Source organism: Quercus lobata, chromosome 8, assembly GCF_001633185.2.
Source record: "Quercus lobata isolate SW786 chromosome 8, ValleyOak3.0 Primary Assembly, whole genome shotgun sequence".
Lineage (NCBI taxonomy): Eukaryota > Viridiplantae > Streptophyta > Magnoliopsida > Fagales > Fagaceae > Quercus > Quercus lobata.
This window is the reverse complement of record NC_044911.1, coordinates 45,296,801-45,317,295: the sequence shown is the minus strand read 5'-3', so window position 1 is coordinate 45,317,295 and position 20,495 is coordinate 45,296,801. Positions and strand designations below refer to the sequence as shown.

Sequence of the window (20,495 nt, the reverse complement as noted above, 5' to 3'; positions counted from 1 at the left end):
TCTGTAGCTGTATGATATTGAAATAGTCAAATAATTTCCCTTGTGTTAAGGCGTATTCCCCATTGTTACAAATCATTTTTCCCCATTGGACTAGGTATGCTGTCTATATAATACAGCCCGCTGTTTAGTCTTAGCAACGAAAGTTCTATCACATTTTAGATTTCATTTTCATGTAACTTAGAACTTTGCTAAATTCGTGTAACTTGATTGTGATAACAATTTGATATGTATCTGATATGACATCAAGAGACTTTATCGAGTTATCCTAACTTTCACATGCATTCTCCTTATTTATTTCTCCACTAGTGTGGAAAATACTAAAGGCTATATTGGTGCATAAATTAATCACGTTGTTATTGCTTGCTCAATCAACTGCTAGAGGATTTTCAAGTCCAAACTTGTCTATTGGAAGCCATATCCTTGAAGTCACGTACAAAGTTTATAGTTATCACTTTGATCCAATTGCCATGCAGAGTTCAATTGTAGAGGTGATGGCTGAAGTTGCTTTCGGTTTGGCTCATATTAAGGCATACTTCCATAACATATTCTAATACAACTTATAGAGCACATGCTCTTGGGCATTTTGACATTAATCCACAACAAAGTGAAATAGACCTTTTACTGTTTAAAATATAACAACATTATCCATATTATTCACCTAGATTGAAACTTTTAATAGTTTTGTTCATACTGTAATTACAAACTAATTATTACCATTGACACATTAGATTAATTAGAATGTTATTTAGATGCCATTAGAGCATTGGCATCATGTGTGCCAAAATATTTGGCATTTGGCACACTAAACACCAAAAACCATGCCTCAGAGGTGTTAGGGAGCTATTCATTTGATAAGCATTGCTAATAGCCATTTGATAAGGATTGTATGATTAGCATTGTTAATTGAGTGGTGGCTGTGCTAAGTTGTATTTAGTTAGTTAGTTGTATTCATTTAGTTAGTTGAATTCTGTTAGTTAGTTAGTAGTTGCTGTGCTCAGTTAGTTAGTTGCATTGATTGGGTAGTTCAGGCGAGAAAATGGGATTGAATTGTATAAGAGGAGATTTTAGATGTTGAATGGGGATTATCCAGAAAATTAACCACTTGCTCTTCCTAGTTCTCTCTAAGTCTCTCTTTTCCTTTCTTTAAGTCTTTCCTTTGCTAAGGAGGTGGTTACCCTCGAAGTAACCAATCTTTCTTTCCCAAATCTATTTTGTGGGTTTGTTAGATTTTGGTTGTTTTATGTGTGATTTTGGTTGGTTATTGAGATGATTTTATTGCAAATTTGGTGGATTTGGGTTGTGGTAATGGGGGGCCAGTGGGCAGTGGAGGTGGCTGTGGGTTGTGGGTTTGCTAGTTGTTCTTCAAAAACTTCATATGAGAAAGGGAGAGATAGATAAAGTGAGTTGTGTAAGAAATAATAAAAAATTAATAAAGAAATAATATTTAAATGAAAAGCGAAAGAAATAATAAATTAAAAGTGAGTTGTATTGATTTTAATGGGTTTTTCTTTGTTGGGATTTGTTGCTTCAAAAAGTTGAGACACACACAGATTTGTTTCCTGTAATTGGGTTTATTTCATTTTTAATTGAAACTGGGTCTTGATTTTGAGCTTTTATACTATAAAAATTTGTGAGTGGGTTCCTTAACTGGGTTGATTTATCTTTTGTTTTGATGAATTCCAAACAAATATTTGTTCATTATGTTGTAAGAGTAGAGAAATTAAATGGCAAAACAGAAAGCTCAATTTTTTTTGTTTCTATAATAATGTTTTTTTTTTCCGACAACATGAATGAGACAAGTTGTTTTTGTAGAGGTTGTATAGATCATCATTATCTGAGCTTTGGGGTTTTTTTTTTGACTTTTTTATTGTATTTTGCCTATATTTAAAAGCTTTGTAAATTATCAAGTGATGTACGGTTACAAGTAGAAAGCTATTTTTATTTAGAGGTTAGTAAACTAAATATGTTTGCACGGTACAGTATTTTGGATGAAATATACTTGTTCACCTTCTTTTTACTAATATATAGAGTTTCGTTCCACGTTTGGGAGATTGCTGATTCAATTATTGTACTTTCAATTATCTAGACAAGGTTGTAATCTCTATTTAAACGTGAAATATGGTGAGGGGGTAGTCTTTGATGTTGCACTTAGACCCTTTACTCTTAATTCACAATGGCCGACTACAAGATAATACAAGATAGAAGTATATCCCTTTCCTTCATCTCCATGCCAAGAGGAGGACCACCAAAACAATATTTGTGGACACGACAAAACATTGCTCTACTCAGTGGCAGAGCCAAGAAGTTTTATTTGGGGGGACCACAATTAACATAAACAATATATCTAAACAACAAAAAACTCAAGAAGAAGAAAAAAAATCGTATCATTATCATTATATTTAAAATGCTTTGAAGAATTCATTTTATCTTTTATGTTTCTATTTATTTATTTATTTAGATGTAAAAGAATACTATGATATTTTATATTGTTTACCCTCTAATTTATAAATTATCTGAATATTAAATAAAACACAGTTTTTTTAACAATTTGCTGGTAGCCAAGTATTGTAATTAAATCAATTATAAATTATAGATATGTGGTTAAAACAATTAAAAATTACATGGAATTAAAAAAAAAAAATACATTTGGAAAGATATTATTTCATTTTACACACCAAAAAAAAAAAACACTAATACTATTCACAACCTAATACACACACATATATATATCATCACTCTTGACATATATTATGAGAGGATTATTACTTAATTATTTGTTGACTATGCTTACACTAAAAAGTATTTAGAAGTTTAATAATAAATAAAAAGGGCCAAGTTGTATTTTTCCAATTAGCTACTTGTAAATATTATTACGTCATGTATTAAAATAGACTATAGTCTCTTACCGCTGTCTCTCTTTCTCTCTGTAAACATGGGTTCAGTCTTCAGAAGGAGGAGGAGGAGAGTTGATTGTGAAAGTGAGCAAGAGGGAGGTTGTGGCTGCAGTGCTGCCACTGCAAGAGCATTGGCTACCACTATCCAACCTAGACTTGCTTCTACCCCCAGTTGATGTGGGTGTGTTTTTCTGTTACAAGAAGAACACCAGCTTATTGGGAAAGGACCTCTCTAATAATTTTGGCTCCATGGTTGGGGTTCTTAAGAAGGCCTTGGCCCAAGCTCTCGAGACATACTATGCTTTTGCTGGTGAGGTGGTGTCAAACCCTGTTGGTGAACCTGAGATTCTTTGCAATAACCGTGGTGTGGACTTTGTCGAAGCTTTTGCTGAGGCAGAGCTTAAAGACCTCGACTTGTATAACCCTGATGACACCATTGAAGGCAAACTTGTGCCCAAGAAGAAGCATGGTGTGCTCGCTGTCCAGGTGCCATGTTTTCGTCGTTCTTTGCTCAATCCTAGACGCCCGGGTTCAATTCATCCATCCTTGAACGGCATGTATGTTCCAGTGACCTCATTGCCTCCACCCAAAGACCCACAACCTGGTGATGATTATCTTATTAGCCGCATATACTACATTAAGGCTGACCGACTCAACCTGCTCCAATCACTGGCTACCAAAACCAATGGTTGCAGGAGGACTAAACTAGAGTCCTTTAGTGCCTTCTTGTGGAAGATGGTTGCTAAACATGCTATTCTTAACAATGTGGACAAAAAGGTAACCAAAATGGGCATTGTTGTGGATGGTAGGACAAGGTTAAGTGATGGAGATATAGACAAAGCTTCACTTATGGTGTATTACTTTGGAAATGTGCTATCCATACCTTATGGAGGCAAGGAAGTAAATGAGATTGATGAAAATCCATTGAGTTATTTGGCCAATGAAGTTCATGATTTCTTGGATGGTGCAGTGACCAAGGAACATTTCTTGGGGCTCATAGATTGGGGTTCATTTGAGATGTATTAGGGGTTGGAGAAATATTGACGTCATAACGTGATAGGGACGATTTATACGCTAAGATAATTTTCGCTCTAGCAGGAGCCAAAAATATTACCGCTATGTGCGTGTGCGTGTGCGTGTGGTGTGTACGGGAATACATTGGGAATAAGAAACACGTGACGAACCTGGACAGCGAGCACACCATGCTTCTTCTTGGGCACAAGTTTGCCTTCAATGGTGTCATCAGGGTTATACAAGTCGAGGTCTTTAAGCTCTGCCTCAGCAAAAGCTTCGACAAAGTGCACACCACGGTTATTGCAAAGAATCTCACGTTCACCAACAGGGTTTGACACACCAGCAAAAGCATAGTATGTCACGAGAGCTTGGGCCAAGGCCTTCTTAAGAACCCCAACCATGGAGCCAAAATTATTAGAGAGGTCCTTTCCCAATAAGCTGGTGTACTTCTTGTAAGAGAAAAACACACCCACATCAACTGGGGGTAGAAGCAAGTCTAGGTTGGATAGTGGTAGCCAATGCTCTTGCAGTGGCAGCACTGCAGCCACAACCTCCCTCTTGCTCACTTTCACAATCAACTCTCCTCCTCCTCCTTCTGAAGACTGAACCCATGTTTACAGAGAGAAAGAGAGACAGCGGTAAGAGACTATAGTCTATAAGAGAATAGTTTTGCGATTTTTCTTAATTAATCATTTAGTCAAGGTAGGCTTTTGTAGAATAGAAATGTATTACACCTAGGAAAGAGCTATGAAATATTGTCCACTCAAGGTTTTCTTTACATATCCGTAGAGCCAGTGGCGGATTATCTCCCCCCCCCCCCGCGATATTTTGAAAAATATCTATTTTAATACATGACGTAATAATATTTACAAGTAGCTAATTGGAAAAATACATAGGCAACAAATAATTAAGTGATAATCCTATGATATATATGTGTGTGTGTATTAGGTTGTGAATAGCATTAGTGTTTTTTTTTTTTTTTTTGGTGTGTAAAATGTAATAATATCTTTCCAAATGTTTTTTTTTTTTTTTTAATATTCCGTGTAATTTTTAATTGTTTTAACCACATATCTATAATTTATAATTGATTTAACTACAATACTTGGCTACCAGCAAATTGTTTAAAAAAAACTGTGTTTTATTTAATATTCAGATAACTTATAAATTATAGGGTAAACAATATAAAATGTCATAGTATTCTTTTACATCTAAATAAATAAATAAATAGAAACATAAAATATAAAATGAATTCTTCAAAGCATTTTAAATATAATGATAATGATACGAATTTTTTTTCTTCTTCTTGAGTTTTTTGTTGTTTAGATATATTGTTTATGTTAATTGTGGTCCCCCCAAATAAAACTTCTTGGCTCTGCCACTGAGTAGAGCAATGTTTTGTCGTGTCCACAAATATTGTTTTGGTGGTCCTCCTCTTGGCGTGGAGATGGAGGAAAGGGATATACTTCTATCTTGTATTATCTTGTAGTCGGCTATTGTGAATTAAGAGTAAAGGGTCTAAGTGCAACATCAAAGTTGTCATGTCCACAAATATTGTTTTGGTGGTCCTCCTCTTGGCGAGGAGATGGAGGAAAGGGATATACTTCTATCTTGTATTATCTTGTAGTCGGCCATTGTGAATTAAGAGTAAAGGGTCTAAGTGCAACATCAAAGACTACCCCCTCACCATATTTCATGTTTAAATAGAGATTACAACCCTGTCTAGATAATTGAAAGTACAATAATTGAATCAGCAGTCTCCCAAACGTGGAACGAAACTCTATACTTTAGTAAAAAGAAGGTGAACAAGTATGTTTCATCCAAAATACTGCACGGTGCAAACATATTTAGTTTTACTAACCTCTAAATAAAAATAGCTTTCTACTTGTAACCTTTCATCACTTGATAATTTACAAAGCTTTTAAATATAGGCAAAATACAATAAAAAAGTCAAAAAAACCCCAAAGCTCAGATAATGATGATCTATACAACCTCTGCAAAAACAACTTGTCTCATCCATGTTGTTGAAAAAAAAAACATTATTATAGAAACAAAAAAATTGAGCTTTCTGTTTTGCCATTTAATTTCTCTACTCTTACAACATAATGAACAAATATTTGTTTGGAATTCATCAAAACAAAAGATATATCAACCCAATTAAGGAACCCACTCACAAATTTTACAGTATAAAAGCTCAAAATCAAGACCCAGTTTCAATTAAAAATGAAATAAACCCAATTACAGGAAACAAATCTGTGTGTGTCTCAACTTTTTGAAGCAACAAATCCCAACAAAGAAAAAGCCATTAAAATCAATACAACTCACTTTTAATTTATTATTTCTTTCGCTTTTCATTTAAATATTATTTCTTTATTAATTTTTTATTATTTCTTACACAACTCACTTTATCTATCTCTTCCTCTCTCATATGAAGTTTTTGAAGAACAATTAGCAAACCCACAACCCACAGCCACCTCCACTGCCCACTGGCCCCCCATTACCACAACCCAAATCCACCAAATTTGCAACAAAATCATCTCAATAACCAACCAAAATCACACATAAAACAACCAAAATTGAACAAACCCACAAAATAGATTTGGGAAAGAAAGATTGGTTACTTCGAGGGTAACGACCTCCTTAGCAAAGGAAAGACTTAAAGAAAGGAGAAGAGAGACTTAGAGAGAAATAGGAAGAGCAAGTGGTTAATTTTCTGATAATCCCCATTCAACATCTGAAATCTCCTCTTATACAATTCAATCCCATTTTCTCGCCTAAACTACCCAACCAATGCAACTAACTAACTGAGCACAGCAACTACTAACTGACTAACAGAATTCAACTAACTAACTGAATACAACTCAGCACAACCACTACTCAATTAACAATGCTAATCATACAATCCTTATCAAATGGCTATTAGCAATGCTTATCAAATGAATAGCTCCCTAACACCTTTGAGGCATGGTTTTTGGTGTTTAGTGTGCCAAATGCCAAATATTTTGGCACACATGATGCCAATGCTCTAATGGCATCTAAATAACATTCTAATTAATCTAATGTGTCAATGGTAATAATTAGTTTGTAATTACAGTATGAACAGAACTATTAAAAGTTTCAATCTAGGTGAATAATATGGATAATGTTGTTATATTTTAAACAATAAAAGGTCTATTTCACTTTTTTGTGGATTAATGTCAAAATGCCCAAGAGCATGTGCTCTATAAGTTGTATTAGAATATGTTATGGAAGTATGCCTTAATATGAGCCAAATCGAGAGCAACTTCAGCCATCACCTCTACAATTGAACTCTGCATGGCAATTGGATCAAAGTGATAACTATAAACTTTGTACGTGACTTCAAGGATATGGCTTCCAATAGATAGGTTTGGACTTGAAAATCCTCTAACAGTTGATTGAGCAAGCAATAACAACTTGACTAATTTATACACCAATATAGCCTTTAGTATTTTCCACACTAGTGGAGAAATAAATAAGGAGAACGCATGTGAAAGTTATGATAACTCGATAAAGTCTCTTGATGTCATATCAGATACATATCAAATTGTTATCACAATCAAGTTACACGAATTTAGCAAAGTTCTAAGTTACATGAAAATGAAATCTAAAATGTGATAGAACTTTCGTTGCTAAGACTAAACAGCGGGTTGTATTATATGGACAGCATACCTAGTCCAATGGGGAAAAATGATTTGTAACAATGGGGAATACACCTTAACACAAGGGAAATTATTTGACTATTTCACTATCATACAGCTATAGAACTATGTTATTGAATTATTGTGCATAAACTGACATCTACAATTCTATTTTGAGACTCCTCCTTCTGCAGTATACAAAGGAACAATGGGAAAATTTAAGGGGCTTGTGTTGAGCATAATCTATCTATAATTAAAAACAATGGGAATATGAAATGATGATTACATTCCTACACGACTACACCCACCTTCCCTCAGATTATATTTGGGAGAGGGTTGGGGGGGGGGGTTTCTAGAGCAAAAAAAGCACGGGGAGGGCATGCAGGTTGTGGGCTAAGGCTCATCAATATTCACTAGCAGTTTCCTGAGATGTCTTCCTGACATCTATTAATATCCATTATTTTTTGAGATTTTTTCTTGAAATTTGCGACGCTGCAGTGCGGACAAATGTACTCCAACCCATCCATTTTAGCATAGTCCTGCCAATCATCATAAAGATGTTAAGACATCAAATATACATTTTCGAATCTACTCATGTTGTCTGCATCTTCATGCAGATGGATCAAATAGGGAAAGCCAAATGGAAGGAAACCAAAAGCTAAGGTAAATTTGCAATTCATGACACCACTGAATTAAAAGAAATCTTACTAAGGGTTCATGTATATTGCCACAACATTCACCTAGATTTTTTATAAGAACTCAAATAAGGCAACCATACCTTGAAAGCACCAAGCCCTTGCCACCTATCACTGCCAAAGTGAGCCCACTCGCCACATATTCCGCAATTCACCCAATCACCAGCTGCACTACTGTTATATCATGCAAACTCAAGTTATGTAGTAAGGCATTTAGTTTTGTGTGCATGCATATAGTAAACAACAATATGGGGAGAGAGAGAGAGAGAGACTTGTGACACAACAAGTAGCGTTTTCGATCTACATCATCATGAGCTAGTTCATATTTTAGAAGATAAGTTTTGTAATGCCTTTTTAGTGTATTCCCTACACCCTAATTATCAGAAATACAACTTGAGTCCTCCAAAGTTTTCCAAAATCCTTGTAAGTTACAATAGGTTAATGAAATTTGAAGTATGAAAGAATAACATCATATGAAACCAATCCCAAGAGAAAATCGCAATTAAAAGAAAAAAAAACTTCCAGAATTACTTTCAGCCTATCTAGCCCGCTCAAGTTAAGTCATAAAGCTCAACAGAAAATATTGAAAATAAATTTGTGTCAAGAATATTTTGAAAACAAATAGTAAAAAATCAGCATTAGCAAACACCATCTCCCAGATACTTCAATTTTTTCCAATTAGATAAGCTTGCAATCACAAGGCATTTACTATGCAATGTGACATAATATTAATTTTGTAATTAAGGTCTAACCTTCAATTGCATATCATGCAACATAAAGCATCTCAAGAATGAAAGTTGAAAAACCATACAGTCATTCTATTGGTCAATGTGTGATTATGCATTTTTGAGAAAACTTGTTCTTTCCAATTGATGCCATTCCCAACATGAAAGCCTCCTCGTGAAACCACCTGAGGGACCAACTTTTTTAAAGCTAATTCTTGGCATAGTTTCAATAACCTTTAATAAGGTAAAGAACTTACTTCACTATACAAGTTGAAAAGGTCAAGGCGCGCTTAGCATTGAGAATGGCATTAGTGAACTCAGCTAACCCACCTTGAGGAATGAGGCGAGTGTGTCCACGAAGGGTCAAAAACTGCATTACATCCCTCAAAAATTCCTCCTACCTGCCAGGATAAGAAAGTTGACATATAAGTATTACAACTCCTTGCACATAAATTGCATCAAGTATATTGAGAGATCCAACATTTTGATCCAAGGTAGAACATTCATTTGCAGAAACAGCTAATTCATCTACAAGATCTTATTGCCAAAATCTATTAAAACTAGTAGGTTTTGTCTCTCAAAAACATTGTGCAAAAATATAAAACCGAAGTTGATTGGAACTACACAAGAAACTGACAGTGAAACTATTGATTAAATCATCAACTAAGAATCATATGGCTTTGTTTTTGCAATTACAAGCACAATTTGGTCAGATAGCATGCTTGTTTTATATATATATATATATATATATATATATTTAATTGCTGATACTATGATGGCAGTTCCAAGAACTCAGACATGTTTGCCAATTAGTTTTACAAGTCACAATAGAGATAACACACACTCTTTGTTTATGTCCAAACATAAATTCACAAGAACTCAAATAAGAAGTCACAAAATTCAATCTATCAAAAAGTAGCACTTACAATACCCGACAACAGTATTAGCAAAAGAAGTGAAAAGAAAAGAAAAATATTACTTACACAACAACAGTAATTCAGTCTAGGAATCAACAAAAAGAAGCAAAGCCAACGAGCATGAAATAAACAAATATTTTTAGAAAGAGAAAGAGAGGGGAAGATTGGACGGACTTATAAAGGTTTGGGTTTGGGTTTTAAAGTGTAGCCTAGTAACCATTATAGTGGACCTAGACCGAGGACCAAGAACCCAGGACTCAGGCTTAGCGTAGCGTGTGAGGAACCAAAATAGTCCTCTAGAAAGTGTAGAACGAAAGAAATTGTAATGTTATCTACCTTGGATAGACTTTTAGGGTCCGTTTGGATAGAATTTATTTTACTGAAACTGAAAACTGAAAACTAAAAACTGAAAACATTATAGCAAAATAATTTTTAAATGTGTAAATAGTACCATGAGACCCATTTTTAATAAAAAAGTTGATCAAAAGTGGAGTTTATGGGACCCGTAAACAATTCATAAGTGCACTATTCACAAAAGACCTGGTGAATCGTTGTGGCTAAAAAGAAAAAAAAAGAAGAGAAAACATGTTAAAACGCAGACGCAGCACGTTTAAGTGCTATCCAAACCAACACATAGAGTGAATGCCTCACCCTTTTCAAATCCTTTTCTATTAGCAAGTTGTATAAAATTTGACAATGGTAGAGGTGTTAGTTATTTATCTGTTAAAAAGAAAATAAAATAATAACAACTAAAAATGAAGGTATAATAAAAACATTGTGATATTTTGTTATTGTGATAATATTTTCGCCATGGTTGAAATATCAGTTTTTTATTAATCAAAATAAAATAATAGTATATCATATGAGGTCCCACCTCAACTTAAAATAAAGATATTGTGAGAATTAAAAATGTCATTGCGTTTTGTTATTGTTACAATATTTTCACAACTAGTAAATTATAAATTCTTTATAGAGCAAAATAAAATAATAAAATATCATTCCTTGTAAAAATGCAATGACATTTTATTTTTTCTTAAACTTCTTTTTCGGTTTTGTCACGTTTGGTAATCCAAAAATTCGCACAATTTTCTTAGGCAGGCTTTTTGTTTTTTCATTTTTAAATTTATTTTTTATTATTTTATATACCATTTTAAAGTTAAAAAAAAAAAAAAAAAAAAACAGTTTTACGCACTCACCCACCCCAAAACAATAAAAAATACTTGGGGGAAAAAGTACTTTCATCTCTCTATGTTTAGGGTAGTTTCATTTCCCCTAAACTTTAAAATAGAACAATTTCTCTCTTTATATTTTGGAAACGAGCAAATATCCCCTATTGATACTCTCTTAGTTGCTTTATCGAAATCTTATGATTCTTAGAATATTTCATTGTGCAATATTTAAAATACTACCACTAAATTTTAGCATTCTAATTTTTTTTTTTTTTTTGCGCATTTTGAGTTTTATTTTTATGCGATAGTCATGCTTGGAAAGTTAGAACGGTGATATAGGGTGTTTTATTTGTTACAGAACACTAATCTACTAGGTTTAAATCTTCTAGAATTATCATTTTATTTAATGGAAAGTTTGATGACACATACTTTTTATTTTATATATATATATATATATATATATTGTAGGGACACGATTTTTGTTAACCCGGTCCTGGACGATCAGGTCTTGGCCCAAGAAGCCCCACACAATGAAGTTTGTAGAGTATGGGCTGAAGAACTCAGTTCCAGTTGGCTTAGACGGTTCGTTGCATGTCCTTAGTGGATGTAGAAATGTGAATCAAGAAAATGGATGTGAAAGTGGAAGTTTTATTCATGGACATGCTTTCATACAATGACTTCTTGCTTTACTCTCTTCTCTCCCCTCTTTTTTTCCGTCCCCCCTTTTTGGGGGACTCTTACATATGATATAGGCCCTCTTTTATCATCTGGGCCCTACACTTGTTGATCATCCAAACCCCCACTTGAGCACCTGTCCCATCAGACGCCCTTACCAGTTATTTGTGAGTTGCAGTGACCAAGGTAACACTGTTCAGGGGTCTTCTCTTCATTAATGCAGCCAGGAGAGTAGTTGTGGTGCATTTAATGTGGTGGTGACAGCCTTTGCTGGGATATTTTGAGCCTTCTTTCTTTTTACGTGTTTGGAGTGAGGGCTACAGTAACTAGGATGTATCATTGATCTGGACTTTGGAATGTCCGAGGAGGAATTACTCCTCGGACGTGTTTTCTTCGCCCCAATTGGCTTGGGCAGGGATTTTGGGCCGCGACGTCTCCTCGGACAAAATCGTCCTCGGACGGGCCCAAGGCCTAGCCAACTTGTTATTTTGGGCCGGTCCCCACAATAGCCCCTCAAAACTCCGGTTTTGATCTCCCTCCGAGGAGAAAAGCGGGGTTTTGACATTTATGAAGGATGGAACAGATGAAATCTTGGTCCGCGTGCGTGGGCGGTTACTTTTGACGCGCCACAATTTATGAGGCGCGACCATTTACTCCAAATAGCTTTATGTCTCCTTCATCCAACGGCGAGATGTGGATCTGACGGCCAGCATTGCTCCTTGAATTCGTGAGCGGGAGAGATTTTTTCTCTCTCCCTCCTGCTATATAAAGCGCCTGGGAGGCTCATTTTTTCTTTCTTATCCGCACATCAGAACAGAGAGCTCCAGCGCCCAGAAATCCTTGAGCACCTCCATCCTTCAAATCTCCGTAATCATTTCTGCGAAGCGCCCTTCCTAAAAGAGATTTTCGATCACCTCACCGTTCATTTGTGAAGATATCCGTAAGTTCTGTTCGCTTCGTCGCTTCGATTTTCTCCTCAGATTTTACTTTTCTCCTCGGTCTTTATTTCCATTCCTCCAGTTCAGCTTAGATGGGTAGATTCAAAAAACTAGTAAACACTCCAGCTGCTATGGAGGCTTTTAGGGCAAAATACCATATCCCGCCGGGGGTGGTTCTGCGATACTGTCCACCAGAAGGAGTACTGTTAGATAGAGGCATGGGTGAAGTGGTCATTCCCATGATTGCCTTTATATAAGGGGGAATGACACTCCCCATGCGTAGGATTACCCGGGACTACTTGTTCCACCATAGGTTGATGCCACACCAGTGCGCTCCAAACATGTTTAGGGTATTAGGCTGCATAGATGTCTTGAACGAGCGAATGGGTCTGGGTCTGACCTGGCATGACGTGGTACGCATGTATGAGTGCCACTACGTCAAGAATTGAGGGTATTACCTTAAATCTCGATCCAATGTGGTTAGGCCAATCTCTTGTCTCCCCATATCCAATAAAACTATGAAGGATGACTTCCTCATTGCCTCAGGAGAATGGAGCGATGGTCTTCATTGTCCAACTCAGGCAGGAACCCCAGGTGCGGCGCCTTTAGGCCCAATCCTTTAGGGAAGGGGCTTAGCTCCTCGGACTTACTCTATTTTCCGCTTGTCATAAATCTTTTAGTTTAATTCTAATTTTCTTCTCGGCTGTATTGCAAATAGAGCTTTGGTTGCTCCCAGGCTGAGCCACGTGAACGTTCCGGCCCTAAATTATCTTTTAAGGTCAGAAATCTACGTTCACAAGGACGGGCAGCTGCGTGCGTGTCATTTGGTTTTGGGCTATCGACCACTAACCCGTGCTTTCCAAGCCATTGGCCACGCCATTAGAGCTGGTAGCCCCCGGTTAGCTAGGATTGACGTGTCCCAGCCTAAGTTTTTGGCCCGAGTAGATCTTAAGCCAGTCGTGCTACCTGGAGTTCGGGATCCTCCACCGGTCGTGCAACTGCCCCTAAAAGACCTTGAAGCCACCGTGCCAGCTGAGGAAGAGGCCGAATCATCTCGTCTTTCCCTTAAGGAGGAAATAGATGAGTTTTATTTTGAGGAGGAGGTTGACAAAGCCCCCGTAGTTGAGCTCTCAAATCCTGAAGGAGAGCAGGATCGAAACTCCGTGGTTGGCGCTCCAATCATTATAACTTGCTCGGATGACTCTTCAGACGAGGAAGTAGGCAATACGGCTGGCAAGAGAAAATCTTTACGAGAACTGATGTCCAGCCGAGGAAAGGGTCAGTTTTCAAAGGCGCCTGCTAAGTCACAAGCCTAGGACCCTCCCCCAACCGCCCCTCAGGTTCCTTCCGACCCTGGCCTCAAGGTTAACCTTGACCTAAAAAAGAAAAGGCCGGTTGACGTTCCTAAGGAAGGTGAAGTGGCCCCCTGCTTGGCCAAGCAGCAGAAAGCCATTCGGGGGCAGAGGAGTAAAAGGGCTAACTCCACGGAGAGCCGAGATGAGGAGAATCGGGTTGAGGTGCGCGTTAATCCCTGCGCATGGAGTCCGAAGATGGAGCTAGACGGGGTTGCTATCCCCTACACTGCCTTAGTTCGAAAGTACAACAGGGGCAAAGCGGGCTACATTGCTGAGGCCCTGGAGCAACCAGTGCTCCTTCCTCGGGATATGGAGGCCTACAGGCGGTTCTCCCAGCCCGAGCTTTTTCTGTCCCTTAAGAGGGACCTTGCGATGGTAAGCCATTCTTGCACCCTTTTATTAAGCCATCAATGTTGTTGCATTCTATCCTAACTTTGGTTTTGTTTTGTTGGCAGATCACCCAGCAGGTGTTTGTGGCTGAGGAGTTCTGCCGCAGCAATCGCAGCTTGGCTGAAGCTGAGGTTCAATCTTGGACTGAGGTGGAGAAGACTGTGGGGTCCCTTAAGCAAGAAATCCTTGAACTGACGAAGAAGTTCAAAGAGTCAGAGAAACAGCGTAAGAGCGCGGAGGCTGGCCTAAAGAGTGCTGAAACCCAAGCCGAGGATCAGCGCCAGAAATTGTACGTAACTGAAACCAGTCTTGCTACTGAGAAGCAGACTGTACTGGAACTTAAGGCTGCTCTGCAAAAAGCTGGGGACGAGATACGACGAGTTAAAGAAGAGGCTCAGCTGATCCGGGAGGCTGTAGAGGTTGAAAAGAAAGCTTCTCATCAGCTCGGGATTCAAGAGACGAAGGCCAGGCTATCCGAGGAAATCCCCGAGGTGTGCAGGGACTACTGCAGCATCTCATGGGCTCACGCCCTTAATGCTGCAGGAATTCCTGCGAATTCGGCGCTGAGGCTACCTGAGAACGTCTTCTATCCTCAGGAGATCCGAGAGAATCCTGATGGCGCCCAAGCAGCTTCTGAGCAGGACTTGGCGGTGCCTGATGCCATCCTTGTGCCCGATAAAGCGAAGGATCCTACCATGGACTCTATCTCCGAGGCTCCTCCTCCTCAGCCAGAGCAGAAGAAGGATCCTCCTGCTAAGGCTTAGCTTTTAGGCTTTTAATTTTTGTACTTCCCCCTTTTTTTTTTTGAATGAGAGTCGCCCTGTTTTTTGTGTTCTTCTGTAAGGACCTCTCTTTGTATTGACCTCGGAATATTAATATAGAATGTTCTCTTTCTATGGATGTATGCTGGTACCATCCCTTTATTTAACGTTTGCAATGACATAAATAAATATAAACGGTCGAGACAAAAAAAGGATGCTGTGCAACGAATCTGAATAAGGGTTGCAATGATGCTAGACCGCGTGCGCACCTTGAAATGATTTCCCATAAGTGATAATTTCCCCTAAGTCTGTGGTCCGAGGAGCCATGCAGGACTTAGGTTCTGTTTAAAACTTGAATAAATTGCATAAGTAGTAATTTCCCCTAAGTCTGTGGTCCGAGGAGCCATGCAAGACTTAGGCTCTGTTTAAAACTTTGAACAGTTGCCATAAGTGATAATTTCCTCTAAGTCTGTGGTCCGAGGAGCCATGCAGGACTTAGGTTCTGTTTAAAACTTTGAACAGTTGCCATAAGTGATAATTTCCCCTAAGTCTGTGATCCGATGAGCCATGCAGGACTTAGGTTCTGTTTAAAACTTGAAAAAATTGCATAAGTAATAATTTCCCCTAAGTTTGTGGTCCGAGGAGCCATGCAGGACTTAGGTTCTGTTTAAAACTTTGAACAAATTGCATAAGTAATAATTTCCCCTAAGTCTGTGGTCCGAGGAGCCATGCAGGACATAGGTTCTATTTAAAACTTTGAAAAAAATTGCATAAGTAATAATTTCCCCTAAGTCTGTGATCCGAGGAGCCATGCAGGACTTAGGTTCTGTTTAAAACTTTGAACGGTTGCCATAAGTGATAATTTCCCCTAAGTTTGTGGTCCGAGGAGCCATGCAGGACTTAGGTTCTGTTTAAAACTTGAAGAAATTGCATAAGTAATAATTTCCCCTAAGTCTGTGGTTCGAGGAGCCATGCAGGACTTAGGTTCTGTTTAAAACTTTGAACAGTTGTCATAAGTGATAATTTCCCCTAAGTCTGTGGTCCGAGGAGCCATGCAGGACTTAGGTTATGTTTAAAACTTGAATAAATTGCATAAGTAATAATTTCCCCTAATTCTATAGTCCGAGGAGCCATGCAAGACTTAGGTTCTGTTTAAAACTTTGAACAGTTACCATAAGTGATAATTTCCCTCAAGTCTGTGGTCCGAGGAGTTATGCAGGACTTAGGTTTTGTTTAAAACTTTGAACAAATTGCATAAGTAATAATTTCCCCTAAGTCTGTGGTTCGAGGAGCCATGCAGGACTTAGGTTCTATTTAAAATTTTGAATAGTTGCCATAAGTGATAATTTCCCCTAAGTCTGTGGTCCGAGGAGCCATGCAGGACTTAGATTCTGTTTAAAACTTTGAACAATTGCCATAAGTGATAATTTCCCCTAAGTCTGTGGTCCGAGGAGCCATGCAGGACTTAGGTTCTGTTTAAAACTTGAATAAATTGCATAAGTAATAATTTCCCCTAAGTTTGTGGTCCAAGGAGCCATGCAGGATTTAGGTTCTGTTTAAAACTTTGAACAGTTGCCATAAGTGATAATTTCCCCTAAGTCTGTGGTCTGAGGAGCCATGCAGGACTTAGGTTCTATTTAAAACTTGAAGAAATTATATAAGTAATAATTTCCCCTAAGTCTGTGGTCCGAGGAGCTATACAGGACTTAGGTTCTGTTTAAAACTTTGAACAGTTGGAAATAGACCAGTGAGCACAGGATAATCACGAAACAAAACATGGGCAAAGCCATTTTCATTAATAATAGTATCTTCTTAGGTTATTTACATTCCATGGTCGAGGTACAGTTTTTTCATCCAAATCTTCTAGATAATAAGCGCCTATCCCGGCCACGGATGTGATGCGATACGGTCCTTCCCAATTGGGCCCCAGCTTGCCCCAAGAGGGGTTTTTTGCGCTGTCAAGAATCTTTCTCATTACGAGATCACCCGGACCTAAAGGTCGCAGTTTAACATTGGCATCATATCCTTGTCTTAGCTTCTGATGATAATAGGCCATATGGATCGTTGCTTTTTCCCTTCTTTCCTCGGCTAGGTCTAGACTTCTTCCCAATAACTCGTCATTACTGTTTGGGGTAAATGAGTTAGACTTCAGTGTGGGAAAGTTGTTCTCGATTGGGAGCACGACCTCAGCCCCATAAGTCATCGAAAAGGAGGTTTCACCAGTTGACCGTCGCGGCGTTGTCCGATAGGTCCATAAGACGTGTGGGAGCTCTTCTACCCATCTCCCCTTTGCCTCATCCAGTCTTTTCTTCAGTCCGTTCACTATCACCTTGTTCACGGCCTCGACCTGCCCATTTCCTTGGGGGTAGGCGAGAGTGGAGTATCGGTTAATGATCCCAAACTCGCAACAATACTCCCTAAAGTTCTTGCTGTCGAATTGGAGACCGTTGTCCGAAATGAGTGTGTGTGGAGTTCCGAAGTGGGTAATAATATTCTTCCAGATGAATTTCTGGGCATCCACGTCCCTGATGTTGGCCAAAGGTTCAGCCTCCACCCATTTGGTGAAGTAATCGGTTCCGACTATTATGTATCGCTTGTTCCCCGCAGCTTTGGGGAAAGGACCGATAATATCAAGACTCCATTGTGCGAACGGCCAGGGGCTAGAGAGGGGGTTGAGGACCCCTCCGGGTCGGTGGATATTTGGGGCGAATCTCTGACGCTGATCACATTTCTTAGCGTATTCTTGGGCCTCTCTTTGCATGTTCAGCCACCAGTATCCTTGGGTGAGTGCCCTGTGTGCTAGCGACCTCCCTTCGGTGTGACTTCCACAAATCCCCTCGTGTAACTCTTCGAGTAAAGACTCGGATTCTTCTAGATGTATGCAGAGTAGGTATAGCCCAGAGTAGGAGTGCCGATATAGTTTGTGATCCTCCGATAGCCAGAACCGAGGAGCATTCCTCCGTATCTTCTAGGCCTCCAATTTTCCCTCTGGTAGGATGTCGTTTTGGAGGAAGTTTTTTATGGGATCCATCCAGCTAAGACTCTTTCTGATCTGATGGACTTGGGCCGGGTTTCTTCTAATGGGACTCGCTTGGACTAGATCTTCGACAAGGATCATTCGCGGCAGATTATGCGCCGAGGACGTGGCGAGAGTGGCTAGCGAGTCTGCATGGGTGTTTACACTCCTGGAAATGTGCGTCAGATTGAAGGACTCAAAACTCGACTGTAGGCGTTTGACTTGTCCTAGATACTCTTGCATCCTAGCATCTCTAGCTTCCAGCTCACCCATCACTTGGCCAACGACCAATTTAGAGTCCGAGAATGCTTCTATTACCCTTCCGCCCACTCTTTGAACCATCATCATCCCTTGAAGTAAGGCTTCGTACTCGGCCTCGTTGTTCGTAGCCTAGAACCCAAGTCTCAGTGATTTTTCAATGGCAGCACCGTCCGGCGATATTAAAACAATCCCAACTCCAGATCCTCTCTGGTTGGCCGCGCCATCCACGTAGACCTTCCAGTGCAAGGTCCCCTCTGCTGAAATTGTACCAACCGATTTTCCATCCATGTATTTCTTCTCGGTTATTGTTTCTATAGAGGGTTCAGCAAACTCCACGACCAAGTCTGCGAGGACCTGACCTTTAATGGAGGATATGGGCATATATTTAATATCAAAGGCCCCCAAAAGCGCACTCCACATGGCGATCATTCCTGTGTAGTCGGCGCTTCGAAGCACCGCTCGAAGGGGAAGCTGAGTTAGAACGATGACCGTATGCGCCTGAAAGTAGTGAGGGAGCTTTCGTGTGGCGTGTACTATCGCCAGAATTGCTTTTTCCAAAGGTAGGTATCGCACCTCGGCCTCATGTAATGATTTGCTCACATAGTAAACCGGTCGCTGCACCCCATTATCATCCCGTATCAGTACCAGGCTTACAGTATGGGGAGCTACAGCGACGTATGCGAACAGTACCTCGTCTACCTCAGCGCTGGACATGATGGGTGGTCGTGATAGGTATTCCTTAAGTTGCTGGAAGGCCCGAACATAATCCTCCGACCATTCAAACCCTTTCCACTTATTTATCAAGAGGTAAAAAGGTCGACATTGATCCGCTGATCGTGATATGAACCGGTTTAATGCTGCGATCATGCCAGTAAGCTTCTGCACTTCTTTCGGATTCCGAGGAGCCTGTAGGCTGTTAATTGCTTTGATTTGATCAGGACTTACTTCTATTCCCCTGTAGGTTACCATGTACCTTAAGAATTTTCCAGACCCGACCCCAAATGAACATTTGGAAGCATTGAGCCGCAACTTGTGCTCCCTTAAGATAGCAAAGATTATTTCAAGGTCTTTCACGTGCTCGGACACCATTTTACTCTTTACAACCATATCGTCTATGTAAACCTCAATGATTTTGCCCAGCTGTGGCTCGAACATCCTGGTCATCATCCTTTGGTAGGTTAACCCTGCGTTCTTTAGTCCAAACGGCATCACCTTATAGTGATAATTTTCGATGGGCGTCATGAAAGCTGTCTTCTCTTGGTCTTCTAACGCAAGGGGTATCTAATGATAGCCCTGGAAGGCGTTCAGGAAACTCATTCGAGGGTGACCCACGGTTGCATCCACCAATTGGTCGATTCGAGGTAAGGGAAATGGGTCCTTTGGGCACGCCTTGTTTAGGTCCGTGAAGTCCACGCAGACTCTCCACTTTCCTGTTTTCTTCCTTACCACCACCGTGTTTGCCAACCATTCGGGGTAAAAGACCTCTTTAATAGCCCCTGCTTTTTTCAGTTTTGTCACTTCATCTCTTACGGCACTAGCATGTTCCTTTGAGGGGCGTCGAGATGGTTGCTTCTTCGGAGTGGAAGATGGGTTAACATTCAGGTGGTGACAAATAAGGCTAGGATCAACTCTCGGGGCGTCGTAGGCGTCCCATGCAAACACATCGACATTTCTTCTGAGAAATCTGACCAGTTCCTCTTTTTCTTGAGAAGGCAACTCGGAGCTGACTTGGAAAAATTTCTCCGGATCGTTGTTGACAGTGAATTTATCTAAACTTTCACACCTTATCTCCTCGGCTAATCCATCGTCTTGCCCTGCCAATGTGGCTGGTTGCTATAAGCTCTCAGGGGCCGAGGACTCGGCATGGGACCGATGTAAGATGGCGGCCACCATACACTACCTGGCCATGGCCTGATCTCCACGAATCTCTTCTACTTGTCCTCTGAATGGGTATTTTACTTTTTGGTGAAGTGTGGAGGATACGGCTTCCAGGGCGTGGATCCATGGCCTGGCAACTATTGCAGTGTAG

The 20,495-nt window shown here is 39.6% G+C and overlaps 1 protein-coding gene across 1 annotated transcript; it reads left to right on the top strand.

Moving 5' to 3' along the window:
• Positions 1-2,173: 2,173 nt before the first annotated feature.
• LOC115956942 (shikimate O-hydroxycinnamoyltransferase-like) lies at positions 2,174-4,057 on the top strand. The gene is made up of 2 exons (XM_031075203.1): positions 2,174-2,204; positions 2,950-4,057. The coding sequence occupies exons 1-2, from the start codon at positions 2,174-2,176 to the stop codon at positions 3,918-3,920; spliced, it is 1,002 nt and encodes a 333-aa protein (XP_030931063.1). The 3' UTR covers positions 3,921-4,057.
• Positions 4,058-20,495: the final 16,438 nt, after the last annotated feature.

What these genes read in the sequence shown, in the direction of transcription:
- LOC115956942 (XM_031075203.1), top strand. Translation starts at nt 2,174, where the DNA reads ATGGCCGACTACAAGATAATACAAGATAGAA. An exon ending in CAAGATAATACAAGATAGAA is followed by an intron (nt 2,205 to 2,949) that starts GTATATCCCTTT and finishes TTCAGTCTTCAG; the next exon opens with AAGGAGGAGGAGGAGAGTTG.